Here is a 22470-nt window from a genome sequence, read left to right on the forward strand (position 1 = left end):
CTCACGGCAACCCAGAAAAATGTCAAAAGAGCATAATGTCTGGTTGCACGGCTGACGCCGTATGTGTTTCTAGTACAGTGAATGTGCCCACGTTCTGTGCTCACCCCTGTACACAAGCACTATACATCCCGTGTCTCTCACAGAGCCCACTCTCATGAAGCAGGCAAAAGCCGCTTTAGTGTTAAAAGTAGGTCACGTGTCCACTTCTCCGTGCCCACACCTACTCACTGCCCGCTCTGTCACACGGCCTCGCACGACCGGTCATGTTTTAAATGTGAGTCCTGTGCCCGCCCTCGAGCGCTCACACATACATTTTCGCGCCTCACACTATATGTTCCCCGTCCAAAGCCACCGGGACACTGTGTAAAACGGCCAGCTATCGCTACGTGCGATCCGCCGTATCTAACCACCAAGAGCGCGCGCGCCGCGCCCGCCCCTGAATGTAACTCCTGTGCCCGCCCTCGAGCGCTCACACATACTAACGAACATTTTCGCCCCGACGCCGCCATCGCGCGTCGCGCCTCACACTTTATGTTCCCCGTCTAAAGCCACCGGGACACTGTGTGTAAAACGGCCAGCTATCGCTGCGTGCGATCTGCCGTATCTAAGCACCAAGAGCGCGCGCGCCGCGCCCGCCCCTCCGTTTCGAGCTCTCGAGCCCGCGATGCGCGGCGATCGGAGCCCGGAGGCCATTCTGCCCCTGGCTGCACACGCAAAAGCGTGGGAAACTATTCCAGGCGCATCAGAACGGGTGCTAAGCACAGTAAAACAGGGCTATACTCTGCAGTTCGCTCGCCGCCCTCCGCGCTTTCAAGCGCGTATCGAGACCAGAGTGAATGGGGAAGTAGCACATCTACTTCGAGCAGAAATAGCTACACTTCTGTGCAAAAGGGCTATGGAACCGGTTTCCCCTTCCATGAGCGAGTCGGGCTTTTACAGCCGTTATTTCCTCGTTCCCAAGAAGGACGGAGCACTCAGACCAATTTTGGATCTGAGACGTTTGAACGAGGCTCTTATGAGAAGACCGTTCAAAATGCTCACAACCAGACAAATTCTCGCGCAAATTCGCCCGAGGGACTGGTTTATATCTCTCGATCTAAAAGACGCGTGCTTTTCAGATCCTGATAATACCCCGTCACAGGCCATTCTTGAGATTCGCCTTCGACGGTCAGGTATATCAGTACACGGCCCACCTGTCGACACAGCGCGCACGCTGCATTCGACGCCTGGCCGCGTCCCTCCGGCCGGGCAGCACCGTACCTCTCAAAACATTTCAGAGGCTACTGGGTTGTATGGCCTCAGCCGCAGCAGTGCTTCGGCTGGGTCTTTTACGAATGCGCCCGCTACAACGCTGGCTGAATGCCCGAGTGCCTCACAGAGCATGGGCTTCCGGCGGTATTCGCATCAGAGTGACTCAGAGCTGCGTTTCAGCTCTGAAGCCCTGGTTAGCGGCCGACTGGTACCAGCGGGGAGTGACAATGGGAGCTATCTCACACCGCAAAATTATCTCGACGGACGCTTCCACCTCAGGCTGGGGCGCTCTGTTCGAGGGCAAACCGGCTTTTGGCCTATGGTCAGACCGGGAAAAATGCCTCCACATAAACTGTTTGGAGATGATAGCGGTCGAGAACGCGCTCAGGCGCTTCCTCCCATTCATACGGGATCACCATGTGCTAGTCCGCTCGGACAACATGTCCGTGGTATCCTATGTGAACCGACAGGGCGGTGTCAGATCCAGGAATCTGTGCAGGCTGACAGAACGCCTTCTCGTGTGGGCTTACCGCTCGCTGCGCTCGCTGAAAGCCGCGCACGTACCGGGCCACCTGAATGTCGGTCCAGACAGACTGTCCAGGGACAACATTCCCCCGGGAGAATGGTCTCTGCACCTCCAGACAGTCCAGTTTCTCTGGCGCCTATTCGGCAGAGCGGAAATCGACCTCTTTGCGTCGAAAGACAATGCTCAATGCCTGAAGTTTTAATTTGAAGAGCGAGGACGCGCTGTCCCAGACATGGCCCAGCCTCCCGCTGTATGCTTTTCCTCCGATCTCCCTGTTGCCACAGGTCATTTCGAGGATCAGAGAAACGCACCACTCAGTGCTGCTTATAGCCCCGCGATGGGAAAACCAAACTTGGTACCCAGAGCTAGTGAGGCTGTCGCACTCACCCCCGTGGCCGATCCCGGTGAGAAAGGATCTCCTCTCCCAAGCCGCTGGATCGATCTGGCATCCCCATCCAGAGCGCTGGTCGCTGCATGCATGGGTGATCAACGGATACCCGTTGACCTGTCAGAAGGGGTCGTGAACACGATCACACAGTCGAGAGCCCCCTCCACGAGACGCTCTATGCGTCTAAATGGTCGGTGTTTTCTAAATGGTGCGCTACTCAAAACCTGGATCCGCGCGCATGCGGGGTCCCGCGGGTGCTCTCCTTCTTACAAGAGCTGTTGGAAAAGGGCAGATCCCCTTCCACGCTCAAAGTATATGTAGCCGCTATTACAGCGTTCGCTGAGACGACGCGCGGCCGGGCAATGGGAAGGAATGAGCTCATTATCCGCTTCCTCAGAGGAGCTAGACGGATGAATCCCCCGCGGCCCCCCTCGGTTCCCTCGTGGGATCTGTCCTTGGTCCTGGCGGCCCTAAAGGCTTTTCCCTTTGAACCGCTTGAATCCGCGGATCTAAAGTATCTGTCGCTTAAAACCGTTTTTCTGATAGCTCTGTCTTCAGTCAAACGAGTGGGTGATTTGCACGCGCTATCTGTTAGCCCTGCATGTCTCGAGTTCGGGCCGAATGACTCGAAAGTCATTCTCAGACCGAGGCACGGTTACATCCCCAAAGCGATTGGAACCCTGTTTAGGGCACAAGTTATTTCCCTCTCGGCTCTGCCAGCATCCGATAGTGGGGACAGTGATAACCTCCTATGCCCTGTCCGGGCGCTGAGAGTTTACATCACGCGCTCCGCCGCTTTCAGGCGTTCAAAGCAGCTCTTTGTTTCCTTCGGCGGACGCACCAAAGGTCTTGCCGCCTCGACGCAGAGCTTGTCCAGGTGGATAGTGGACGCGATAGCAGCAGCTTATGCCTCCAAACACCTGCAGTGCCCTCTGGGCATCAGAGCCCATTCCACTAGAGGCATGGCCTCGTCGTGGGCCTGGTCCAGCGGAATTTCTATCCACGACATTTGTATGGCGGCGAGCTGGGCCTCCCCGTCAACATTCGTGAGGTTTTATAACCTGGAAGTTCCTGCCCTACAGGCAAAAATATTGTCAGTATAAGTGACATGTATGCTCTGCCCAGCTCCCGTGTGCAGACTACGTTCATATGCTGGCGCTATTCTGGTAACTACTCAGGGTGAAGTGTTTGACTCAGACCGGCTGATCCGTTCTGTTTCCTATTTCCCGTTACGCGCTGTTATCGGTGCTGGCCCGCGCTGCTGGCCGCCCGCATTATTCTCTGCCGCGCGGGAATTTTTCTCTTCATGTGAGACCGACTATGTCGTTTTCTCCTACCCTTATGAGTGCTTATGTACTGTATGGGCTCGCTCCGCCGGCCCTACTGTTTGTACTGTTATGTTTATAGACCGGCCGCGCCGCTCTATTTCATATGCTGCATGAAGTGCATGTACTGCGCTGGCCCGTCTCTCCGACCGGCCACATTTCCCAGCAGAGTGTTTTCCCCGGTTCCCCTGGGATTCATGGGCTGGATGCTCGGCGCACACGGCGTTGACAAAGGGTTCCCGATGCGTAAGCTACTTACGCAATACGAGAGAACCTCTCGTAAGAGAACGTACTCGGTTACTAATGTAACCTCGGTTCTCTCTAGAAGAGGGAACGAGTATTGCGTAACCTGCCGTGTCGCGCCACGAGCTTTTGCGCTTCAGACTGCGAAAACCAGAATTTTAGCCTGTGAGCGCTGAATATATACACGCTGGCCACGCCCATTCTGACGGTTAGAAGGGTGTGGAGGGCGCGAAGCGCCCTCATTGGTTGCCGCGTTCAGAGCGCTCACCGATAGGCTTAAGCAGTTGCAGCCGAGCAGCCAATGAGCACGCTTATTTAGCCTGCCTAGGTCTGTCGGCTGCTGCACTGCGTTGACAATGAATACAAAATTAAGGATAATTTTTTGGCTTCAGATCTCGAAGAAAGAAGACTTTCCCGATGCGTAAGCTACTTACGCAATACTCGTTCCCTCTTCTAGAGAGAACCGAGGTTACATTAGTAACCGAGTACGGTTTCAGGTGTGAGTGATCAGTACTCTGGAGATGGTGCTCTTTGTGATTGGCTGCTGATTGAACCTGGTACATCTGTTACACTCGATGCTAAATTAATTTTGGGAGGTGACTGGAACTGCATAAGTGACCCCATGTTTACCTCAAAGGTCCTTAAGAGGCACTTATAGAGAATTTAATAATCTATGTGCATTTAAACTGTTGTGACATGTGGAGACTAAAAAATCCACAGCGTTTCCAGTTCACGTGGAGTAACAAAGATTGACTTTTGGCTTATTTCAAATGAGTTACTAGACAGTGTGGAAGAAAACAAAATAGAACCCTCAGTATTTTCTGATCATAATATGATTACTTTAGTGCTATGTATAAGGGATCAATCAATAAAAAATAAACCAAATTATTGGAAATTAAATAATACACTTTTGAGTGATAAAATGTTCAAAGAAAAAGCCATAAAAATCATAAATGAAAATTTGATAAAAGCAAAAAAAAAAAGACAAAATATATGGCAAACATTGGGAATATAGAACATTTCAGATCCGTATTATGGCCATTAAAAGGGCAAAATAATTATCAAAGGAAAAAATATGAAAATAATTTCTATCTGAAAAGAATGAGCAATCACAAGCTGATATCAATATTTTATTTGGACCATATCTATCAAAATTTGGCACAGGGAGCTTTTATTCGTTCTAGACGGAAATGGATAGAGCATGGTGAAAGAAATACAACATATTTTCATAATTTAGAAAAAAGAAATGTTAGTGTTAACAGTATATATAAACTTAAAATTAATGATCAGATCTCTGAAGACCCCCCAAAATTTCTAATTTTGTGGAAGATTTTTATAAAAATCTATACTCCGAACACAACAGTTGTCAGAGCTCATATTTCCTCTCTTGCATAAAAAGTGTGGCTGAAGGTATTGATGAAACTCAGAAGGACATCTTGTGATCAAGACATATCTCTAGAAGAACTAAAAAAGAACATTAGTAAGTTAAAATATAACAAATCCCCAGGGAATGTCTTACAGGTGAATTTTATAAAGTATTTCAATACATTTCTGAATTCCTATAGTATTAGTTTTAAGGAGGCTATAGAAAATTGTAGGCTTCCCCCAACTTTGTGTCAAGCCTTAATCACCTTGTTACCTAAACCCAATAAAGATTGTTTGCTTGACAACTGGAGGCCTATAACCTTAATTAATAATGATGCAAAATTGTTGGCTCATATTTTCGCGCAAAGAATAAAGTTGTGCTTAGATACAATTATAGATGATAGTCAGTCTGGTTTTATGCAAGGACGGCATATTAGTAATAATATTCGATTAATCTTAGATTTAATTGATTATAAGGATTACATAACTGAAAATAGTTACATTCTATTTATATTAGAGGTGGGCATAGATTAATTTTTTTAATCTAGATTAATCTAGATTAATTTTGAAATTAATCTAGATTAAAATGGCTCATTTGAATTCTGCCGAAGGCATTCAGAATATGTATGCTACCCAAATAATGACTATAAAAGTAAGTCTTTGAGAACGGGTTTCTCAAGCCAGGTGGCGCATTAGACCAGGGGCTCATCTCCTGTTTCCAAAATGCATCACAAACTGCTTGAGAAAGCTGTTCTACTCATAGACTGTAAAAGTTACTACTGTAGCCTACTGTTACCATCCATAGGCAACATAGGCCTATGTTATTATCAACTACTATAGGCTATCAATTAGGGATGGGCGATATGGCCTAAAATTCATATTGTGATATAGGCCTACATTGCAGCCTCTTGCGATAACGATATATATTATAATAAAACCATTTTAGAACAGGTTACACAGACCCTGCTAAACAACTGCTAAATGTATTTTTTTTAAAGGGTGTATGTAGTTTTGAGAACATATATTGTGCAAAACTGTAAGTATACAACATAATTTTGCAGATAAATAAAATTTAAGTACACTAGCTGCAGAGACTTAAGTAGGTCTAATGTTTATTATGGCTTGGAGCTTATGAAACCCCAAATTTAAAATTAGAATATTGTTTAACTGATGTCTTTTCAGTTAAAAAGAAACACAACAACGATTCTTAAAATCGGGCGCAGACAGAGATTATGTGCGACACCACTGAGATATATTGGGAATAATACGCGCGCGCTGGTATTCAGTGATATGTTTCGTTTTGAATTTGAGGTGGTAGAACGGATTAGTCGCGTGTTAACTTACCGAACTGTTAACCCCACACACTCTGTCTATATAGTTTGCTGCTGCTCGTTGCACCGATCTTTTTCACCAGCTTTCACTTACAGCCGTGTTTCCTTAAGATGACGACGAATATGATGCGTTGCAGGCGGGTGTTCCTCGCGGCCGTGGGTAGATTGCGTCATCATTGCTTGTGTAGTATTAGCCAGCTTCCAACCCAACTTGGAGAATAGATTAACGGCGATATTTTTTTTATCGCGCGATAAGAGTCTCGCGTTAACGCAGCACGTTAACGCCGATAACGGCCCACCACTAATTTATATACAAAGCATTTGACACTGTGACACATGATTTTTTATTTGATGTATTAGATTTTTTTGGTTTTGGTCAATACTTTAAAAGGGCAATACAAACTTTATATAATGACTGTAATAGTTCATGGGGAACTACTCATAGATTTAGCATCTCCCGGGGCATAAAACAAGGAGATCCAGCGGCTCCGTTGCCATTTCTTTTGGTCATGCAAACAATGGCTCTATATATAGCCTACATAATGACTCTTTTCAAGGCATCAAAATTATGCAAAAAGAAACTAAATGCTGTCAGCTTGCTGATGATACAGCTATTTTTTTTTAAAGACATCACAGGTTAAAAAAGTTATAGATTGTCTCAATATAGTTTCTAAAGCTTCAGGTTTATCTTTAAATGTTGATGCCAAACCGAATTTGAAGGTATTCCAATTAGGGAGGAATTTGCGTATCTTGGTATCAATATTTGTAAAAAATCAATCAGTCAGAGTGCAATCCAATTTCCTTTTAAAGTTCCCTTTAAAATGAGTTCCTTTTAAAATGTGACTTTTAATTAGTAACAGTAGGCCTACAATAAGTACTTGCTACTCGGCGGTAAACTCCGCCCCTCACTTCCTGGCGCTGGTCTGGTGGGTCCTGGCGCTGGCGGTGCTGCATCATCTTTATTAAATGTGCTTATGACACTTATTACTGATAGTGCTTATGTAACTGTAGGAATGACATAAAGGTGATAAAGTTTTTAATTATTTTAATTAAGAAATAAAAGTTGTTTCACAGTGTTGGGGCTGAGTCTATTTCTCCTCTTAGACAGTAGCCTACTTCCCCAGCCTTAGAGAACACTCTTTCACAGAGGAGGCCGGGATACAAAGAAACTGTAATGCCAATGTAAATGGGGTTAGACCACAGTCTATGGGTTAGACTTGTTTCTGCATTCTCCAGTATTCAAGTGGATCTTCAGCTCTCTGTATGTTTGTCTCTGTAAGTCACCAAAAGTGCAAAGATTTTACAAAAACAAAAAGACACAACAACAACAAAACATAGCCTAATAGCCTAAGTAGTGAAAAATTAATTTTGGTTATTAAAATGTAATATATTGATTAACTTTCAAAGTACAGCACTCTCCTCACAAACCCATCAACCAGACTGAGGCAACAATCGTTAAATACGATCTGGAGTTCGAGCCTTCTGACACCCAAAGCGAAACGCGCACGTGATTGGACAGAAAGTGAGGCTTCGTTTGTCGTCGATCACGTGACTCTAGTAAACCAATACACACCCCGATACGGGGCTTCACTAGAAATTGTGTGATACGCGCGTCGAAGCTTCAGTGTCATACATCACTAGATCACTGTCAGGATGCCGCTGTTGATTCAGAATAAGCGAATAGAGCTCGTGGACTCTTCAGCAAATACCCGCATCTCAAGGTACAAACATAATAATCTGAGAGCATATTTAATATTTTAAGTAATATAATACGGAAGTATGTATGCGCAGACTATGATACATCAGCTGTGACAGATTGAGACGAAATGCAAACTTGTGTATTAGGACAGTACTTGGGTTGGGCCACAAAAGATGACGTTTTCACAAGAACACACGAACACAAGTACAGACAAGAACACAGATTGAGAAAAGCCCTTTGCATAGCAAAACAATGGTTAGCGCTTATTTGTATAGCAAAACAATGGCCGCGCCAACGCCTACAACAACCACGCCTGAACAGCAGTTCGAAATCTACACTCCTGACAATTTGAAAAGTCGCTAAAGTCATGTGGCGCTACTTTGGGTTACCAAAGAAACAGGGAAAAATCACGAGTATGGAGTACGCACTGCTAGAGCGACGCTTAGATGAATCTGTAAATATGTGCCTCACGCTTTCCTCTCAATAACAGAATAAACACACAAAACTGCCAGCGGTGAGAAAACAGCGGTTCAGAAATCATCTGATCATATAGATGTGGATCTGAGATTCACCGGCATCATGATGACAGATGAGCTCATTAATATCACACAGTTATGATAGTTTGACTCTTTAGATCTGACTATGTGAGTCTATAGTTTAAATCAATCTGATCCATCAACCATCACATACTTTTGATTTTCCCACCAAAAACGTCCTGAATCCTTGATATAAAAATCAGTCTATACAGGCTTTCATAGACAAACTAAGTCAGGGAAGGTCTCGTTTTTTAAGTTTCATTACAAGCTGTTCACACATTAGCAATAAAAAAGTTAATAATACATGAAAAATCTTACATATAGCCCCTTTAAAGGGACAGTTCACCCTTAAAGGGGTCATATAATGGTACATGCACTTTTACAAGTTGATTGTACTGAAATGTGAGTTGGCAGTGCCTGTACACAACCATCATAAAATGATAAAAATCCATCCAGTGTTTTTTTTTTAAATCTTCTTATACGTTTTCCCCTCTCCTAAATCAAGCCGTGGATGCCCCTCCCATGATTGTTGTTTGACAGCAGTGTTTCAACACAGACCCGCCCTCGCTCTTGAGCGAGCTGTCAATCATAGTCTGCATTGTTGATACTCTGGAGCACTGTCTAAGAGCAGAATGGCGTCTAAGCGATGGTGGTGTTCTGTTCTTGGGTGTAATAAGGAACACAGCATCATGTTGATATTCCTAAATCCGAACCGCTGAAGACGCAGTGGCTGAGTTTGTTTTCGAAAGGAATATTCCCCATGATCAACAGCAATGCTTTCATGTTTGCGCGAATCATTTCACACACCAGACTGCTTTACAAACGAGGGTCAGTATAAAGCTGGTTTTGCTAAGAAACTGCTCCTGAAAAAAGGATCGGTACCAGCTATTCGTGTTCCTGCTGCACCTCCAGAAGAAGAAGTGAGTGTAACGTTTTATTAACGTTTATATTAATATTTATATTAATCTTTGCAAATCGCTAGCACGCTTCACGATGAATGGCTAAGGTTTACACTCAGGGTACATTACGGCATGTTTTCTATGTACGACGTTCTCAATATAATTCATAATCCCACGTTTATAATGAACAACGCGTTGGTTATTGTGTTATTGTGTTACGTTGTACCCACAGAACAGAGGGGCGGGGTGAGCAAAGCTCATTATCATTTAAAGACACATGCACTGAAACGGCATGCTGAAAACAGAGCTGTTTTTGACCAGGTAAAATTAGTGTTTTCTTACAATACTAATGAGAATTTTTAATTAAAGTATATTATAAACTTTTAATTTAGACCCTAAAGAATCATATTAGCTTGTACAAAAATGGCATTATATGACCCCTTTAAAAATGTAAACCTGTGTAATGTTATTCTTTCTGTTGATCATAAATTATTATTATTTTTAAATCAAATGATGAAACCTCATAAAACCACATCCAAAAAAACACTGAAAAAGTAGTCATTACAATTCATTTATTATATTCTAAATCAGGAGGTCAAATGATGCTTTATGAGAGGAACAGACTCAATAGTCATCATTCATGGCAATGTGTCCCTCTGTTGAATAACGGCTTAAAGGACAAGTTCGGTATTTTACACTTAAAGCCCTGTTTACAGATCGTTTCTGATGAAATAGAACGGTTAAGATTAAAATTTGGACACATGCTGCTGTCCCAAGAATTTTAGGTTTATTTCGCTTTCCCCAAAACCTCTAGAATGGGTGTATTGGTGCACTGGAACAATCCTTCCTAAAACACATTAAACTTTCATTTACAAAGACGTGAAACTCACCGAGTGGTCAGGGGTGTTCACTGATATGCTCACACAAAAATCGCTGCAAAAGATGCTTTCCAACAGGTTTTATCGTAGTTTTTGTCCAACTCCATTGACTTGCTGTGTGAGGTACGGTATTACTCCGCCGCTTCTTCTTCTGCAACACTACAACGAATGGTAAAACACCTGTTGGAAAGCATATTTTGCAGCGATTTTTGTGTGAGCATATCAGTGGACATCCCTGACCACTCAGTGAGTTTCACGTCTTTGTAAACGAAAGTTTAATGCGTTTTATGATGGATTGTTCCAGTACACCTATACACCCATTCTAGAGGTTTTGGGGAAAGTGAAATAAACCTAAAATTCTCGGGACAGCAGCATGTGTCCAAATTTTAATCTTAACCGTTCTATTTCATCAGAAACGATCTGTAAACAGGGCTTTAAGTGTAAAATAGCGAACTTACCCTTTAAATGTAGATTAACACATTGTGTTTTATTGAGTTCTTTGAGTCTGTTCTTCACACAGAGCTGATGTTTGACTTCAGGAGACTCTGGCTGATAACATGCATATCATAATTATGTTTCTTCAGAAATGAATGACGTGAGCAGAGACGGGGTTCACCGGCCCGTGGTGTGTGGGATAGGTAATGTCAGCTTCTCTTCATGATGTCCTCTGTTCTCTGAGCTCTGCGTTTACAGTATCAGCTGAACGTGATGAAAGAGAAATACAGGGTGAAGCACAATAATATAAAAACACTAATAAAGGCACATTTTTCAGTTTCACTCAACAATAAACAGAAAGTGTGACCCGTGCGTCAAATTGTGATAAATATTGTGATTTCAATTTATTAGATTTTTTAAAGCTCCAGGTTTGTGTATTATTATTCTGTTTATTATTTAATGATTATTATTACTAAAATACATTGATATATTTCTCTATAAAATAAAGTATTTATTTAAAAAAATATTTATTTATTATTATTTATTTAATGTACTCGTTTAAGAAAAATAATATACTAACTTTATTTCACATTAAAACGGTATTTATTTCTTAATTTTCAAATGTTAAACTACCAAGCTTTTATTTGATTTAAACCACTTTGATGTGTAATCTCCATGTTATACGCGTTTCTGGTTGCAAGCCGCATCAGTGTTACTGCATGAATCCTGCTGGACATCTCTGTGTTGTGTGTGGTTTCAGGTGTGAATGTTAAAACCGGTCACATGTTTCCAGCCTCGTTTGCATGTCGAGGGCCGGCGGAGGAGCTCAGATCCGCTTACACCTTCGCTGGTGGAGAGGTACACAGATGACACAACTAATCTTTCCTGTAGCTCAAACAGTAGAGCGTCGGAGCTTGCAATATCAAGGTCATGGGTTCAATTCCCAGGGAAAGCAAGAATTGATAAATGTAAAAATTTGTACCTTGAAATGCAATAAAAAGCATGTGTCAAATGTAAATGTAAATGAAGCGCTCATTACAAATATCTGACTGCATTCTGACCAATCAGAATCTGAGTAGCCGAACAGATGGAGTGTACCTGTTCTCCACAGATAGTTGAAGTGTATGACTCCAGCCGAGAGCTCGTGACCATCGGCCCGTACCAATGGATACATTGGGACGAAAACCTGGGCATCTGGCTTTCTGAAGATGATGAAAGCATTCTACAGGTCTGAACGCCCTTCAGAGTTTACATACGTGCTTCTGTTGAGTATTATTATGTGTGCATCAGGCTTTTATGGCTCAGACAGTGTGATATAGTGAGAAAATGGAGGAAAAACAGAACGTGAGATGAAATTATGATGCTTGTAATTAGTGGTCGACCGATATTGTTTATTTTATTTTTTTGATGGCCGATGCCGATATCTTAGAGAGCAGGGTGCATGCCTGATATAAATATATAATATACTTTATATTTATTTTAATCAATATTTAATAAATTAGAAAACAAATCTTAAAATAAACATGCTTATACTTTAGATGGCAATACTTCCTGAATCTGCAATCCTATTACATATTGCCGGTAAATGAGAAAGTATTTTAGCCTGATTGTTTGCCTTTTCTGTTACAAATAATATAAAAGCAAACACTTTACTTTTTCGCATACGATTTACTTTCTTTGTTTACCAGTTCTGTTCTGTCTAACAAAGTATTAGATATGACTGACAGAGATCGTAAACTAATGAAGACGAGAATGTGAGTGAGATAAAAGTCAAAATAAAAGTCCTGCTTCCAACACATTGGCCAATCAGAAAAACTTACCATGCCGATATTTTAAAAATGACAAATAGCGGCATTGGCGATATAGCGGTCGACCACTACTTGTAATGTAAATTAATGAGATCTTAACAGTACAGCAGATACTGACATAAAATGCATATGAATATCAGTCGTTACTCTAGTCTATACCTTCCAATAATGTCTTAGTAAGATCATTTTTAAATGCTTAGTTTTATGATCAAAGGTCTGTAGTTTTAAAACATATACAGCGATGATTGAGAGATGAACAAATAAACCTTCCTCAAAAGCCTGATGATAATATTTGATACTCATGATTTTCTAAAAAAAAAAGATGAATTATCAAGGAAACTTCAGTCCAGTAAGTGTTCATATATCACTAACAATATTAAAGTTATTCTTGCTTATACATGATAAAATCAGGTCAGATTTGACATCAGAAAGGCAGGTGAAGCTCGAGCTGATGGAGGATGTTTGTACAAATAAAAAGGCTTTTATAAAAAGTCTAAACTGTCAGTCACACGACAGAAGGAGTGCAGGAGATCGTGTGCGACAGGTTCATCAGATCATATAGAAATGATTAATGATGCCTGATGTGTGTTCAGTCACTGATCAGATCTGCTGGATGAAAAGCTCATTAATGTCTGGTTTGTCCTCCAGTATTTGTCCACGTCTCCGAGCGCTGAACCTCCTCACTTCGTCCAGCACATCAAATCCACCATCCGGTTCCTGCTGGATCATCCCAGCGCAGACGAGCTGTTCCCCGGCGGACAGGCTCAGCTCTACCGGCGCTCTGAGGAGGAGGGGGGGTGGGCGAGAGTCTGACCTCTGACCTCTGACCTCTGAGGAGGGGGGGTGGGCAAGAGTCTGACCTCTGACCTCTGAGGAGGGGTGGTGGGGGGAGTCTGACCTCTGACCTCTGAGGAGGGGGGGTGGGCGAGAGTCTGACATCTGACCTCTGAGGAGGGGTGGTGGGGGGAGTCTGACCTCTGACCTCTGAGGAGGGGGGGTGGGCGAGAGTCTGACCTCTGAGGAGGAGTGGTGGGGGGAGTCTGACCTCTGACCTCTGAGGAGGGGTGGTGGGGGGAGTCTGACCTCTGACCTCTGAGGGGGGGGGGTGGGCGAGAGTCTGACCTCTGACCTCTGAGGAGGGGTGGTGGGGGGAGTCTGACCTCTGAGGTGGGGTGGTGGGGGGAGTTTGACCTCTGAGGAGGGGTGGTAGGGGGAGTCTGACCTCTGAGGTGGGGTGGTGGGAGAGAGTTTGACCTCTGAGGAGGGGTGGTAGGGGGAGTCTGACCTCTGAGGAGGGGTGGTGGGGGGAGTCTGACCTCTGACCTCTGAGGAGGGGGGGTGGGCGAGAGTCTGACCTCTGACCTCTGAGGAGGGGTGGTGGGGGGAGTCTGACCTCTGAGGTGGGGTGGTGGGGGGAGTTTGACCTCTGAGGAGGGGTGGTAGGGGGAGTCTGACCTCTGAGGAGGGGTGGTGGGAGAGAGTTTGACCTGAGGTGGGGTGGTGGGGGGAGTCTGACCTCTGACCTCTGAGGAGGAGGGGTGGGGGGAGTCTGACCTCTGAGGTGGGGTGGTGGGGGGAGTTTGACCTCTGAGGTGGGGTGGTGGGGGGAGTCTGACCTCTGAGGTGGGGTGGTGGGGGGAGTCTGACCTCTGAGGAGGGGTGGTAGGGGGAGTCTGACCTCTGAGGAGGGGTGGTGGGAGAGAGTTTGACCTGAGGTGGGGTGGTGGGGGGAGTCTGACCTCTGACCTCTGAGGAGGAGGGGTGGGGGGAGTCTGACCTCTGAGGTGGGGTGGTGGGGGGAGTTTGACCTCTGAGGTGGGGTGGTGGGGGGAGTCTGACCTCTGAGGTGGGGTGGTGGGGGGAGTCTGACCTCTGAGGAGGGGTGGTGGGGGGAGTCTGACCTCTGAGGTGGGGTGGTGGGGGGAGTCTGACCTCTGAGGAGGGGTGGGGGGAGTCTGACCTCTGAGGAGGGGTGGTGGGAGAGAGTTTGACCTGAGGTGGGGTGGTGGGGGGAGTCTGACCTCTGACCTCTGAGGAGGAGGGGTGGGGGGAGTCTGACCTCTGAGGAGGGGTGGTGGGAGAGAGTTTGACCTCTGAGGTGGGGTGGTGGGGGGAGTCTGACCTCCGACCTTTGACCTCTGTGACCCACTCAAACCCAGCCAAAGGCCTGTGAGCGTTACAGTAGAAGCTCCTTCACACTGATCTGAGACCTGCTGTGAAGGCCATTTCTCTGCAGAGTGAAATATCTGAAGATGGTTTTACTAATGCATGTTTTCAAAGACGGCCCTTACATCGAGACTAGAGCTTATTAAAGGTGCTGTAAGTGATGCCACGCGTTTTTTAGGCCAAAAATTTTTTGTCACATACAGCCAGAGATGTATAAAGTACTAGAGACGCAGACTTGAGTAAAAGTACAAGTGCTCTATCAAAAAAGTGACTTGAGTAGAAGTTGAAGTGCTCTTTAAGCAGAATACTTAAGTACTAAAGTATTCAACATTTTTTGTACTTAAGTATTGCAAGTAGTTTATTTTAAAATGTACTACTCAAGTACTGAAAGTAAAAGTACAAGTATTGTGTTATGAAGTTATTAAAGAAAACAGTCAAACGTTTGAACATCATATTTGTTTATATAATTTCAAATGTTTAGGACACTCACAATTAATTTGGCTGAAGCAGCAGTACAAGGAAATGAATGTTCAAGAACACCTTAACACACTGAGCTTAACTCTTTGTAAAGAAAAACAGTTCAAATATGTCCCTTCCCCCTCTAAAGCATCCCTCTCTTCTCTTCCCTGCTTGTGCCTTTTTTCTCTACAGCTTATTGGGTATTTATCAGCATGTAACAGCGATCTCTGGAAACTTTGTTTATGTCAGGGAGTTCCTGGAATGGCTCTTCTTCATGTGTTCCACTACTGTGGACTAATGTGCATAGGGCGCCCTTAGGCTGCCAGTATGGACTGAAAACCTAGTACATCAGAGATCCAGCGCTCATAATGATTACATCAGCCCATTTTGGTTATAATAATTTAAATAAATATTATTCCTCTCTATAGAAATCTAAGGTAAACCTATGAAATCTATCATTTTTGAGCTAAAAGCCCTGAGGGACATGGACATCGTTTGGTCAAGCACTTTCATGACGACCGCACATGAGTTTTTTTTTTTTTTTTTTTTCTGAATGGGTGCGGCTGACGCTCATAATTCATATTAAAGGTATCGACTATTTTTTTCCTGATATATAACTGACACAAATTAAGACATAACTGTCCCTATAAGTTTCTCAGAATAAAATAGTGCTCACATACTGAAACTTGAGTTTTATATCATTTTAATGATATAGTTTGTCAAGGTAATGACATTACATATAGTAGCCTAACTTTAAACTATTTAAACAAGTAACGGACGATTCAGTTCATCGGCGTCCTCATGACAGCTAACAGTTACGCACTTCAATCTATATGAATTGTCTTTCACTCCGACAAATGAAAACATGGACTAGTAGGGCCGGGAGTGGTCTCCTTCCTCACCCTCACCCTCACCCTCACCTCCACTGCCACGATCACTCAAAGTTCTGGTTCTTCCATCTCGAAACAACTGAACAAAGCTCAAGTGTTCTCACTGGAGGCAGACAGCAGAGCGAAAGGCAGAACGGGAGCACGCGCGGTCTTCTTGATCGCTTGATTCGCTGGGCTTGCTTCATCAAACCTGGTGACAGAGCCATCTACCGCTCTGGCAGTGATAATATGGGTTTGGAATGATTCGTAACATTTTTATAATTGTAACGAGTAACGATGCAGCACATAAAAAAGTATCGGAGTAAAAGTATTACACTCGCCGAAAATATGTACTGAAGTAAAAGTGGAAGTAGGAGAAAAAAATAATACTCTAGAAAAGTACAGATACTGCCTTTTAGTACTTAAGTACAGTAGTGAAGTAGTTCTACTTCGTTACTATACATCTCTGCATACAGCAAACATCTCCTCACTCTCCGCTAGCTGCCTGTCCCCTGAACACACTGTAAAAAAAGCGCGGTCTCTGTAGACACCACAGGCTCCACAAACGGCAACAAAAACAAGCTGGGCTCACCCGCACCACGAAACATAATAAACAGAGTTCCAGCCAATCACAGACAAGCAGTATTGGAGGGGGTGGGGTTTGGAGGGTTAGTGCGCGTGCACGTGAAGGGGGGTGTGTGGAGGAGAGAGAACAGAGAAGCATGAAGAAGGAAGTTTGAATTATGGCCAACACTCGACCAAAGAGACGACGTTCCGATGAACAAATTGCAAAGAAGAGGGACAAGGATAAGGAACGAGGATAAGAAACGCGCAAAGTCCCGAATTTACATCTGACAAACCTTTTAAAGGTGGCGAGAACTCCGCCGGCAGAAGGGCTTCCAATCCACATTCAGTTGCTCTGTTTTTGCAGAACAGGTAAATCCATATTTATTTCTAAACTGACGTTCATGTTCGCCAAACCAACACAAGGATGTAATTAGCTAGAACTACGCAGTCAGCGTTAACTCTGGTGAATACAACATACGTTATGTTTCCAGCAGCGATCAATCTCTATTGTAAATGATCAAGCAAATTCACATTAGGGCGACAATTTGTGTGAATGATTGTTTTCATCCACTGTTTGTTATGAATTTGAATGTTCATTTATAGGCTATTGACAACTTTGACTAAATTTGTTTACGCCGCCGCCGTTGTTTATGCTCACTGGGAAACGCGAAGCTAACGTTATCTTGCTATTATTACGTCCTTGTATGGGAGCTATAGTTATAGCTTCAGGTGGCGAAACGATTTTAAAGGAGAACTCGGCAACTCTAGCGAACTCTAGTCACTTCTTCGCTGATTTTTCCTTTGTTGTCGCATGTTTTCCCCGCGAGCTCCCCCTACAGCTGTGTGGGGGGGCGTATATGTCACAACACGGTCGTAAAAAACTCACTTGCGGCGGCCTCCTCCCCCTCTCTACCGCTGCTCATGTGCGTTTGTTTTGATCGGAGCAAGCCAACTGTATCGTGTGGGGCTATGTCTACCGAGGTGGGTAATCTGGTAATACACGTTTATATACTGTCTATGGTAATACATCATACATGCGTGTGTGTTTATGTCGAATTGCCGTAAAGCAATTCGTGTTTCGCGCTTGTTCTCGTTCTCGTTTCTCACGAGACTTACAATTTCTATCTTGCTGGGACGGTAGTGAACAAGTTGCAAGGTTGGTTTTCCGCCTGGGAACGCTGGGGGGAGCGGGGAAAGTCTCCAATATCACCAGAACAGGTTGTTTAACCATCCAAATGAATTCTAGACAGTTTTATTAAGTTAAAAAAGTTACCAAGTTCTCCTTTAAAATAATGTTTCTCTTTTTCTGCATTCTGTTCTGCAACATATAAAACCCTTTATCTAACTTGGCGACATTACACATTGAATGAAGTATCAGTAAAACTTAACTTTGTTTGTAGTGACTCTTTTGACTTTCCTTTATGCCGGAAGGGAGGGGAGGAGGGAGGAGACGGGATGAGGAGGAGGGAGGGTTTTGTTTGACAACAATTCGAATGTCAACGAAGTTACGACTCCCGGGGCCTGTACCATGAAGCCGGTTTAGGTGGCTAGCCAGCTGTTTCAGCTTAGTTTCCGCCAACCCTGGGTTTTAGGTACTATGAAAGTAGCTCGGCTTTAATCTGTGTTCGTTGCCATGGTATCTTACGCTGCACGGCTAACCTGCTCCGGGGCAGGCTATGTTCTGGATTCAAGATCTCAGACTGAAGTTTGACCAATCAGCTGAGAGCAAAGAAACATATAGGTGACGTAACTTAGGCCATCCTTAAAAATATTTTGGTTTGCAGTAACAGCAAAAAAAAAGAAAAAAAGGGTCGGTAGGTAGGTCTTTATTTTTTTATATATATAAAAAATAATATAAAAAAGTATATTTTTTTAATAATAAAAAAAAAATCGGGGTCGGGGGGGTCTTGAGAGAACATTTTTCACCGATGTCTAGGGGCTGTTTACACCAGGCCACTTTGCGTTTTCTCAGATCGGATTGCAATCTGATTGATCAAAACGATTCAATTATTTACACCTGGTTACATAGATGTGTGTTGTTGTTTTTTTGCGGATATAACCGATCTTCAATTCCCGCTATATGCAGATTTAATGCAGTGCACCGAAAGCAACAGTTATTATTTTATTGGTCAACAGCTAAAATTTCTGAATCAAAGCCCGCAATAAGAGAAAGCGGAAACAGCCCTGGTAAGATCATTTCGTTTCTTTACATTTAATAAAGATGATCGTGTGTTAAGCGTCTGCGACTTACTTTCACTTTGATTTGCGATAGCACGTTGATGCTTAGCTTCTCATCTGCGGCGATGCGTGTTGCAGTAGCGTCGTCATTACTGACTAAAACATGACATGTAGCCTATATAACACGCTTTCACATGTTTATTTTTTAATAAACCATATTCAACAACATATAAAAATGAAATAATCTTTAGAGTAAAGCCGCAGCCATCATTACCAAGCGCGAACCATTGACAGTGAATGAGACGGAGCGATCTCAGCCTGCAGGCCGTAGTGTGACATGCGTAAACCTGGTGTAAACATAATGACGCGCCACGAGTTTTTATTTAAAAGAAAGAACGTAGCTTATGTTTGTATGTATGTCTAAGCAATTTATATTCACAATACTTAATAACTAATATTATTTTATTGCATTTGTATTAGTTGTTTGAAGAGTTAAAAAAAAATTGGTCGGTCTTAACGCAAGTTTACAACCGGCAAGTCGGTCGGACTAAAAGGGGAAATAAATAAATAATTGGGTCGGTACTAAATTGACAGGGTCGGTCGGGTTACGGCAAACAAGAATATTTTTAAGGATGGCCTTATTCCAAGTGTCTGTTGCAATGACTTCACCTTTTCTTCCAAATCCGGTGGACATCTCAGCGCAAATTGTTTGACGAGCACTTCGTAGAGAGAGTTTTTAGCCAGACAAAATCCCCTTGTCTTAACTGATAGTTAGGCTACTTGTATGAAAGATACAGGTTTTCCGTGGAAGGAATTTCTTATCTTTGCGAACTTCTTGAGCCGCACATAAAGAATTTAACACGTCGAATTCATGCACTTACTGCACCGCAAATATTGCGTTGCGTTTTTTTTTTTTTTTTGTGCAAGTGGTACATTCTTGCACGGTGGGTGACGCACAGAAGCTAGGAGAAAACACGGTTTGTCAAACCATTCGTAAGGTGGTCCTCGCTCTGCAGGAGTACATGAAAAGTTTCATTAGTGTTCCCCGGACATTTATCGACCATGTCCATAAAAGAGGGCTTTTATAAAATTGCCAGTAAGATATATTGATAGGGTGACATCACATGAACACTTTTATTTTAAGCAAATTTCACAAGTGTACTATACAATATAATACATGTTAAGAATTATTTTGAATCTTTTTTTTTATTATTCTTCTGTTAATCTTATGATAGGATTCCCAAGTCATTGCAACATGTATGCAGTCTATTGCTCCAATCTCCACTGCTCTAGGGGAACATGAGGCAGATTATGTTAATAGGAAGTCATCACAGCCATAATGTTCAGGTAGAGATGATGTGAATATGTGAGATGATTATTTTCTGTGAGATGAATCTTTAAATTAATAGTGACATTAACAGATATAACAATGATTTACTAAACATTTCATCTGCAGACGACTTGTGGTCATGAACATATATGATCAAAGTTTGGATGACAAATGGCCTGGCTCCAGTGCTTGTCTCACGAATTTTCTGTGAGTCTGTGTTGTGTCAGCACTTTGAGGAAAGCAAGTTAAATTTGGTACAGTACAAAACACTGTTAATTTGAACTGAGCTAGAAAAACCTACACAATAACCCCCTATCATGACCCTCAGACAGGGCCACAGCACTGCTTCAATGTGGCCCTCAGTAAAACCAGCGTGAAGATAGAGATGACCTTTGGCCTCCTAAATGCACGTTTCAAAGGTGTTCGGCCCTTAAGAGTCACCAGAGATCACAGATAGTGGCTGCATGTGCCATTCTGCACAATATAGCCACCAGTAGGAAGGAGCGAGAAACACCACAAAACCAGCTTCTCCCCGATGAAACGGACCTGATCACACTTGACCACCCAGCTGATGCAGATGTAGATGCAATCACCATACAATATTACACTTAATAAAAGCACATTGAAACTGCAGATATGTCTCAAACTGTTTTATTGGTTTTGTGGGATGGGAGGGAGAAAGAGAGCAAGAGAAAGTTGCATTAATAAATATTCATACTAAAGTGTTACTTGGTTAAATAAGTTATACATTATATATATATATATATATATATATATATATATACTGAGATCAGTTTTATCCAGCGGTTTGATTTTGTTTGGAGCCTCCTCAGCTCACAGTCAGCTCCTTTAGTGTGCAGTCTAGTTCAAGACTCCTTTAGTGTGCAGTCTAGTTCAAGACTCCTTTAGTGTGCAGTCTAGTTCAAGTCTCCTTTAGTGTGCAGTCTAGTTCAAGACTCCTTTAGTGTGCAGTCTAGTTCAAGACTCCTTTAGTGTGCAGTCTAGTTCAAGACTCCTTTAGTGTGCAGTCGAGCCTCCTCAGCTCACAGTCAGCTCCTTTAGTGTGCAGTCTAGTTCGAGTCTCCTTTAGTGTGCAGTCTAGTTCAAGACTCCTTAGTGTGCAGTCTAGTTCAAGACTCCTTTAGTGTGCAGTCTAGTTCAAGTCTCCTTTAGTGTGCAGTCTAGTTCAAGTCTCCTTTAGTGTGCAGTCTAGTTCAAGTCTCCTTTAGTGTGCAGTCTAGTTCAAGACTCCTTTAGTGAACAGTCTAGTTCAAGACTCCTTTAGTGTGCAGTCTAGTTCAAGACTCCTTTAGTGTGCAGTCTAGTTCAAGTCTCCTTTAGTGTGCAGTCTAGTTCGAGGCTCCTTTAGTGAACAGTCTAGTTCAAGACTCCTTTAGTGTGCAGTCTAGTTCAAGACTCCTTTAGTGTGCAGTCTAGTTCAAGACTCCTTTAGTGTGCAGTCTAGTTCGAGTCTCCTTTAGTGTGCAGTCTAGTTCAAGACTCCTTTAGTGTGCAGTCTAGTTCAAGTCTCCTTTAGTGTGCAGTCTAGTTCGAGGCTCCTTTAGTGTGCAGTCTAGTTCAAGACTCCTTTAGTGTGCAGTCTAGTTCGAGACTCCTTTAGTGTGCAGTCTAGTTCGAGACTCCTTTAGTGTGCAGTCTAGTTCAAGACTCCTTTAGTGTGCAGTCTAGTTCAAGACTCCCTTAGTGTGCAGTCTAGTTCAAGTCTCCTTTAGTGTGCAGTCTAGTTCAAGACTCCTTTAGTGTGCAGTCTAGTTCGAGTCTCCTTTAGTGTGCAGTCTAGTTCGAGGCTCCTTTAGTGTGCAGTCTAGTTCAAGACTCCTTTAGTGTGCAGTCTAGTTCAAGACTCCTTAGTGTGCAGTCTAGTTCAAGTCTCCTTTAGTGTGCAGTCTAGTTCAAGACTCCTTTAGTGAACAGTCTAGTTCAAGTCTCCTTTAGTGTGCAGTCTAGTTCAAGACTCCTTTAGTGAACAGTCTAGTTCAAGACTCCTTTAGTGTGCAGTCTGGTTCAAGACTCCTTTAGTGTGCAGTCTAGTTCAAGTCTCCTTTAGTGTGCAGTCTAGTTCGAGGCTCCTTTAGTGAACAGTCTAGTTCAAGACTCCTTTAGTGTGCAGTCTAGTTCAAGACTCCTTTAGTGTGCAGTCTAGTTCAAGACTCCTTTAGTGTGCAGTCTAGTTCAAGACTCCTTTAGTGTGCAGTC

General features: G+C 43.4%; 2 protein-coding genes across 3 annotated transcripts in view; both read left to right on the top strand.

Annotated features, from left to right (window-relative positions):
* Window positions 1-22470, top strand: part of orc4 (origin recognition complex, subunit 4) — a 112681-nt gene that overhangs the window by 46970 nt on the left and 43241 nt on the right. The gene's annotated exons all lie outside the window — the stretch shown is intronic.
* LOC308699644 (protein N-terminal asparagine amidohydrolase-like) lies at window positions 11028-13455 on the top strand (the record flags this gene model as incomplete). The annotated part of the gene is made up of 4 exons (XM_081380542.1): window positions 11028-11079; window positions 11637-11734; window positions 11988-12104; window positions 13333-13455. Coding segments are annotated over 4 exons (390 nt in total), but the record flags the coding sequence as incomplete, so codon positions are not given.

Source organism: Scardinius erythrophthalmus, assembly GCF_964197995.2.
Source record: "Scardinius erythrophthalmus genome assembly, chromosome: 12".
In the NCBI taxonomy this organism is placed as follows: domain Eukaryota; kingdom Metazoa; phylum Chordata; class Actinopteri; order Cypriniformes; family Leuciscidae; genus Scardinius; species Scardinius erythrophthalmus.